This window comes from Perissodus microlepis, chromosome 5, assembly GCF_051167445.1.
Source record: "Perissodus microlepis isolate ML-2025 ecotype Zambia chromosome 5, ASM5116744v1, whole genome shotgun sequence".
NCBI classification, from domain to species: Eukaryota; Metazoa; Chordata; class Actinopteri; order Cichliformes; family Cichlidae; genus Perissodus; species Perissodus microlepis.
The window spans coordinates 26,631,939-26,639,540 of NC_140465.1; the positions used below are offsets into that span (position 1 = coordinate 26,631,939).

A 7,602-nucleotide genomic window follows, 5' to 3' on the forward strand; every position below is an offset into this window, starting at 1 on the left:
GGGACTTAATATGTAGTTAAACTTCTTTTTACACTTACACACACGCAAGAGGAGCTTCACTGGTCTGGCCCACTCAAGATCAAAGCAGGATGTGTGTAGCCGAAGAAGATGAATGATGTAAGCTCAAGCTGTGAAGTTTAATATGCTATATGCTATTTAATAGCACCACTGAAAGGTTAGGGTTAGGGTTACACAAGTTGTAAATGTTATTTTGACATTGTGAGGGCGACAAATCAACTCCTGTCAAATACAACCTGAAATTAAAAAAATAAATAAATAAATAATTAATTTTTATTTCCATAGAGAAAAATGTCATCCATTACAAACATTTGGATTATTACCTCAAAATGTTGATTCAATAACTCAAAAATTCACAAATTAATTTTAAATTATTTTGTCAGAGTTAGTGAGTTAGTAAGTCGAAATTTCGACTGATAGATGGCAAAAATGTTTTGGTTTTTTTGTTTGTTTGTTTTTTGTGGCAGTGGCAGAAACAAGCTTCCATATCAGGTTTTCAACGTACAAGACAAAATAAGCCGTCTCGTGGCGAAGAGTGATCCAACTTGCGGTTTTACGCGTCTTTGCAAAAGCTGGTTGCGCATGCGCTGGTGGGGTCCCCTTCCCCCTTGGTGAAAGACGTTTCTCTGGGACTGAGGACTTCTCGGCACGCTGTGTCCTCCACGTTTTAGCAGCTGGTGAGTGAAGTGCTTCTGCTTTTATTAAACTTCAGAACAAATTAAAAACGTTGATTTCTGTGTGCGAAGTCGATAACAGAGAATCAGCTAGCAGCTACAATAACTTAGCTGAAGCTAACGGGTTCACCATGTCCAGGGTTAGCCGCTTTCAGCTTCGGGTTTTAAAGGCTGTACGGAGTTTTCCTCGTGTTTTATTGACGTTTCACTGTCAGATCTCTGGGCTTCCCAAAACGTAATATTTTAGAGCTTATCAGGTTTCCTCTGAGGTGTTCCTGTTTGTCTTTGTTGTTTGCTTTTGTGTAAATGCAGCAGCTTTGTTACCCAAAGCTGCTGTCCAAAGGTCCAGCCCGTAACTAAAATACTTACAAAATGCTTTAAACACCTGCTGCTACAAGTCTTTGATAGTGCACACTGACAGGCCCTCGCAAGCTTGTGGAAAATAAAGTGTAACGCACACAGTTCCTGCTTTAGTACAGGTATTTATTGGCTAACGATAAAATGCAGACATGACGAGGAGACTCTCTGTAAGCGCCACTGTTTTGATTTTTTTATAGTCAGCTGATCCACCTGCTGCTCTTCATCAGACAGAGGCTGAGCCACTGATGCTCTGATAGAATGAAACAGGTGGAGGAGAAGGAAGAAGCATCTGTCTACCAACGGGTCGTGTTGAAAAACGCCTCACCGTACCACTACCTGAAGGTCCGCCTGTAAGTTCCTCATCGTGTTTTTAGAGTTTGATGTTGTGCTGATCCATATATATATATATATATATATATATATATATATATATGTACACACACACACTTTATTTTTTCCTCTGTGTCTTTAGTGTGCTGGAGGATGAGTCAACCAGACTAAGTGCCGTTGAACTGAAGTACTTCATCATCACAGGCCTGAAGTCTCTGTATGGAGAGGTGAGACCATGAAGACCAGTGAGGAGTTAAGGAGCTTCTGTGTTTGTTTTACTTGTTTTATTCTCCTGAGTTTCAGAACCTTTGTATAATGTGAGGATTAATTTGCATTAGAGCAGGGCGATATGACCAAAAATATTTATCACGATATACATTTGAAAATTTGCGATAATGATATAACTGACGATATAATTGACACTAGACAAAATACTTTACAACTCCTCAACTTTATTAGTGCAAAAAACCCCAAAAAACATCAATGTATTTTCACTTACACAAGCAGCTTTTTTAAGTGCATTAAAGTTATATAAAAAATTAACAGTGCAAATGCAAATTCCTTGCTGACAGTTTAACCAAAAGGCATTTCCAGTGGAAACTGGCCGACATATCCTCAGCATAACCATGTATAATATCCACGAAACTTAAAAAGAGGTTATACACACACAATACGGTATTATGTTGAAGCACAGTACGTATCACTCCGGGAGGCTCCTGCCTACGATAGCCGTAATGCTCCGACAATCCATCAAGCGGTGCGGGTTCGTAGCTTAGCAAAGTCGTACTGAAACATTTGACAGATTTTCGAGCACCGTGTAGCACATAAGATCGTTTCGAGGTCAGTAAACACAACCAGAATTCATACATAAGGCACACGGGATTATAAGGGGCACTGTCGATTTTCAGAAAAATCAAAGGATTGATTTTAAGTGTGCCGTATTTTCCAAAAAACACGGTAATAACGACGGCCCGCTAGCACGCTCTACCAAAAATAGTGCTTTGTTGTGTATCTGGCAGATGAAAGCCAAACCAGTTCCACACCACTGAAGTTGCAGCATTTTTACAAACCAGTTCTGGTTCATCTGTTTCATTCAATGATCCACTTTCGCTCTTCTCATTCTCCGTCGCCATGTGCGTAGGTAAATGAAGTAAAGTTTTACCCATATTCTATCGCGATATTTCATTTTCTTATCGTTGCCCAACATTACACCGGTATTACCGTGAACGGTATGATATAGCCCAGCCCTAATTTGCATTAAATACACTATATTGCCAAAAGTATTCACTCGCCCATTCAAATCAATGAATTCAGTTGTTCCAGTAACTGTCTTGGCCACAGGTGTATACAATCAAGGACCCAGGCATACAGACTGCTTCTACAAACATTTGTGAAAGAATGGGTCGCTCTCAGGAGCTCAGTGAATTCCAGTGTGATGCCGTAATATGATGCCACCTGTGCAACGAGTCCACTTGTAAAATTTCTTCTCTAAGGAATATTCCACAGTCGACTGTTAGAGGTATTAACAAAGTGGAAGCGAGCGTGAACAACGCTAACTCAGCATGAAATGGTATTCTATGTAAAATCACAGAGTGGGGTCAGCAGATGCTGTCTCTATGCCCTAGTGTGCAGAGTTTGCCGACTTTCTGCAGAGTCAATCTCTACACACCTCTAAACTTCATGTGGCCTTCAGATTAGATCAAAGAACAGTCCGTAGAGAGCTTCATGAAATGGGTGTCCGTAGCCAAGCAGCTGCATCCAGGCCAAGCAAAGCATCAGATGGAGTGCTTAAAGTACACCACTACTTGTAGTGGTGTAGATTGTAGATGCCATAGAGTCCATCTCACCTGCAGCGGCATTGCAGGCCACACCCCGCCACAAACACATACTTGTAAGCCTTGCGGAAAGCTTTCCCAGAAGAGTTGAAGCTGTTATACCTGCACAGGGTGGGCTGATGTCATATTAAACCCTATGGATCGAGAATGCTATGTCACTCAAGTTCATAAGTGTGTGAAGGCAGGTGAGTGAATACTTCTGGTAATATAGTGTATTCTACCAGATGTGGGGCTCGTCCCAGCTTTGACTGTTTTTTTTGTGGTGATCTGGATCAGTCTTGTTTTTGTGTTTTTTTTTGTGATAATGTATCTTCACGTAAATGTCAAACTGACAGATGAGGTCAGCCAGGGGTCTCCATGTACTAAGATGATCACAGATGAAATTGTGATCTCTAGTGAGAGTAGGGAGCAGGTGGAGGTATGTGCTGGAGAGAAGAGGAATGGAAGTCAGTGGAAGCAAGACAGAATACATGAAAAGTACATGAGTGAAACTGCACTAATAAAAAAAAAAAAAAATGAAGGCAGAGCAGAATATGCTAAGATTTTTATTGGGATTGACCAGAATGGGTGGGATTAGAAATGAGTGCAGATCAGAGGGACAGCTCAGGCTCAGTTTAGAGCAAAAGTTAGATACAAGGCTGAGGTGGTTTGGACGTGTGCAGAGGAGGAAGAAGCTGAATGTGGAAGGTGAGATTGAAGCAGATGAAAAGGAAAGGAAGATGTTCTGGATAGTCCAAACTATCTGAATCCAGGGTCTTAATTCATGCGTAGCGTGGAGGGATGCAGTTTAGCTTTTCTTACTTTGTTTTCACTCCTCAGGTGGGAGCAGCGTTAAACTTTGACGTCCTGAAGTACGATGAGGACACCCTGACCGCTCTCCTCCGTGTTTGCAGCAGGTGACCACCGACCATGAGAGAAAGGGGGCGGGGTGGGGTGTTGGGGTTTACTCAGGCAGCATTTTGAAAGCACGTGGGACAGCTGAAACTGAACCAGACTAACCACCACTTGTTGGTATCATTTTCTTCTTTTATTGTGTGTGTTTGCAGAAGTTTGGTGAAGCTGTGGAGCTCCTTGACTCTTCTCGGCTCCTACCAGAACAAGGCCTGTGCCTTCAGAGTCCTGCAGGTCAGCAGATTTAATCCCCACTTTTCTCTCATAATAAGAATTTTCTCAGAGGTGATCCACTCCTAGAGAGGTTAATAGACTAAAGAATCGTGACGCGTGATGACAAATAAATCAGAGTTTACATATTTTGCAGAAAAATAAACTCTATCAAACTTGCTGAAAATCTTAACATTTTTTCCTCCAGATTGTCGTCATTAAAGCTGCTAATTTGATGCACATCATCCTCTCTTGTGCTAGTATAACATGCTGTAATATATACATCTGTAGGATAGTCTCTTGTTTGCAAATGAGGGTGAACAAAGTGAAGTTCTTCACTGATTTTCAGCTTCTGAGCCACAAGTCCGTGAACAACCGATCAGTCACCTTCTACAGAGTTTCTGATGGTTGGGTCTCGTGTGTTTTTTGTGCCGAGCATCAAAGCTCTGTGTCGACCTTGAGACTATCAGCTGTGAATACCTTACCGCCCCTCCCGAACCACATTACCTCTGAGGCGATTATCTCTGCCGCCAGGCACAAAAAAATTACGTCCGTGTGGAAGCATTACACATATGTTTGAGCTTTATTGTGCAGAACGATGTTCTGTATTCGCACTCCTGAGCTGAAGAGGAAAGTTCCTGTGCATCAGCTTTAATCTCTACAGGTGATACGTGAGCTTTTTTGTTCTTGTTCATTTTGCTTTTCTGGACATTGCTGCTGTGGATTTAAAATGAAGTAATGAAGAAGTTGCTTTAAGTGTGCACTATGAGGTTTAAAGAGGATGAAACTGTATTTTTTTTACTCTGTTTTAAACAGATTAGTGCCAAATAAATATGTAACTGTTCTTTTTGTAGCTGCTGTTGTTAGATTAAATTTGGATACAATAGATAAGGTGATCAGTAGGGATTCATGTGACACACAATTGCAAGGCTGCAATCATAGCGGCGTTCGCCACCATGAGAAAGAGACTGGGAGGCATGCAGCATCATGGTTGACTTAAAGAGGACGTTGCCCTTTTATATTTCTGTCTCATATACAAGGTGTGCTGAAAAAGTTTCAGAAAGGGACTCATTTAGAGTTGCTGATCTCCCCTTAAGAGCGTCTCGTGGACTGTATCAGCAAGGCCGCTCTTTTTAGATGTCTTGGCACTATAGCCTCTTGTGCTGGTGCTTCTGCAATTGATGCTGGATTTTCCTGTGTGGAATTAAGTTTCAGTTGTGAGCAAAGATTGTGTTGGTGTGGCTAAAAGAAACATCCTGTTTCTCGAGGTGCTCTGTACGGGCTCACAGATGCATGGACCACAGTTCAGATCGCTGTCTCTCCCCTAGAGGCCCATTATGGAAAACGATCATTTTGTTCTTTCTGTAGGTCAAAACTTTGGATTATTATCTAAGAATTCTGACTTAATAACTAAAACTCCTGTAAAAATGAGCCAAACTTCCAGTAAAGTTGAAGTTTTGAGATTAAAATTCCAAAATTTTGACTTATGATTGGCAAAAAATGTTTTTGTTTTGTTTTTGTTATAGAAACAAGCTTCCAACCATAAAATAATAACATTTTTGTAATTTAAAGCCTGAAAATCGTGACCAAGCCTCATAAGGATGATTTTTGAGTTGTGCATTTTGCAAAGGTTTCAGTTAGGTCTCCTTTAATTTAAGGAATGTTGCAGTAATGTTGCATCATTTGTGTTTGAGGAATATTTAATCCAAGACATTATAAAGACCATCTTTCTGTTGCTCTGTGCTGTGTTCAGGTGTCTCCGTTCCTCTTGGCACTGACGGGAAACAGTCGGGATCTGCAGCTCGACTGAGGCCGGAGGAGCTTTCTTTTTTCCGCAATGAGTTTCCTGTGGAGGCGAGTCTTTAATAAACCGCTGTCTTCCATCGCAGCGGCTCCTCACCTCAGCCGGTCACTCCACATTGGCCAGCGAGCTTCCCTCACCAAAGCGTTCTCCTCCCGTGACGTGGAGGCGTTCGCTGAGCTGACAGGTGACACCAACCCCCTCCACCTGGATCCCGCGTACGCCAGCACCACTTCGTTTGAGACACCTATCGTGCACGGCGTCCTCATCAACGGCCTGATCTCAGCCGTGCTCGGCACCAGGATGCCGGGTCGAGGCTGCATCTTCTTGTACCAGGAGATCCGCTTCCCGGCTCCGCTCTACGTTGGAGAGGAGGTGCTGGCCGAAGCCGAAGTCCGCAAGATTAAGATGTCGTTCGCCTTCATTGCTGTGACGTGCTCTGTTAAGGATAAAGTGGTGATGGAGGGTGAGGTGATGGTGATGTTGCCTGAGGAGCAGCAGCAGAAGGAGTGAGAGGAGGAGGTGGTCACCGCTCACTGTCTCCTCGAAATAGTATTTTGTACACGAGGGACTTTATTATTGTTTATTGCTCAAAGCAAGAAAAACGTGTTTATAGGCAGAGCATCTAATATTTGTTTCCAGCTCTGCTTTGTTTATTGTTTTGAAATCTTTTGTGTGGAGATAAAATAATAAATTTGTCTTTGAATTTTTCAAACCTGCTTGTGTTGTTATACCCACCTGTTCACTCACATCACACACACACAACTTTCTTTCCTTCCACCATACTGTGATCCTTCTATTTTTCTTTTTACTGACTCATTTCCTTCAGCTGATTATAAGGGTGAGTTTTTTTATTATGTTTACTTAACATAATGACATATGTTAATATTTCCATGTTTCATGATTAATCATGTGAAACAACACTTTTTGAGCACTGCAAAGTGAAGCTGAAGAACTGTTCAGTCAAGTGAACCTTATGCGGCCACTTCATTAGGTATACCCTGTTAGCATTGAGAACTGAAGCCTAGAAGAGTCATTGACATGGTCAACAACAACAACACTTGGCTGGACTGAAATGATGCTCGGTGCTAAATCTGGCCATTCTCCTCTGACCTCAACTAGACATTTTCACCCAGAGAGCCGCTGCTTGGATGGTTGTACAGAAAGGTCCAAGCAGATCACCAGTTTGTGAGAACACCAGCCTCTCTGGCACTAACAACCATGCCACCTTCACAGTCACTTAAATCTTCAACTAATTCTGAGGCTCAGTTTGAACTTCAGCTGGTTGTCTTGTCAATGTCTACATGCCTACCTGGCTTATTAGATAATTAGATAATTATATTAACAACCAGTTGAACGTGTACCTAAAAACCTGCTGATGAGTGTACACTGGCAGAGTACTATTTAAAGCATTTCTAAATTAAACTCTAATCAAGTGGTCATAGTTAAATCTGATTAAATAATTTTTCAAAGGCACAAATCT

The 7,602-nt window shown here is 41.8% G+C and overlaps 2 protein-coding genes across 3 annotated transcripts; both read left to right on the plus strand.

The window, feature by feature from the left end:
- Positions 1–576: 576 nt before the first annotated feature.
- Positions 577–6,185, plus strand: rpp14 (ribonuclease P/MRP 14 subunit). Of its 2 annotated transcripts, none has more exons than XM_084929086.1 (6): positions 577–695; positions 1,250–1,402; positions 1,525–1,609; positions 4,037–4,113; positions 4,264–4,342; positions 6,072–6,185. In XM_084929086.1, the coding sequence occupies exons 2-6, from the start codon at positions 1,311–1,313 to the stop codon at positions 6,126–6,128; spliced, it is 390 nt and encodes a 129-aa protein (XP_084785212.1). In that variant the 5' UTR covers positions 577–695; positions 1,250–1,310; the 3' UTR covers positions 6,129–6,185. The 2 variants fall into 2 exon arrangements, with proteins under 2 accessions (XP_084785212.1, XP_084785213.1); XM_084929087.1 differs by having other exon boundaries at positions 587–695; positions 1,280–1,402.
- On the plus strand, positions 6,156–6,834 carry LOC146387458 (hydroxyacyl-thioester dehydratase type 2, mitochondrial-like). The gene has a single exon (XM_084929085.1). The coding sequence runs from the start codon at positions 6,156–6,158 to the stop codon at positions 6,630–6,632; it is 477 nt and encodes a 158-aa protein (XP_084785211.1). The 3' UTR covers positions 6,633–6,834.
- The last annotated feature ends 768 nt before the right edge of the window (positions 6,835–7,602 follow it).

What these genes read in the sequence shown, in the direction of transcription:
- LOC146387458 (XM_084929085.1), top strand. Translation starts at nt 6,156, where the DNA reads ATGAGTTTCCTGTGGAGGCGAGTCTTTAATAAACCGCTGTCTTCCATC.
- rpp14 (XM_084929086.1), top strand. Translation starts at nt 1,311, where the DNA reads ATGAAACAGGTGGAGGAGAAGGAAGAAGCATCTGTCTACCAACGGGTC. An exon ending in TGAAGTCTCTGTATGGAGAG is followed by an intron (nt 1,610 to 4,036) that starts GTGAGACCATGA and finishes TTCACTCCTCAG; the next exon opens with GTGGGAGCAGCGTTAAACTT. An exon ending in GTGCCTTCAGAGTCCTGCAG is followed by an intron (nt 4,343 to 6,071) that starts GTCAGCAGATTT and finishes TGCTGTGTTCAG; the next exon opens with GTGTCTCCGTTCCTCTTGGC.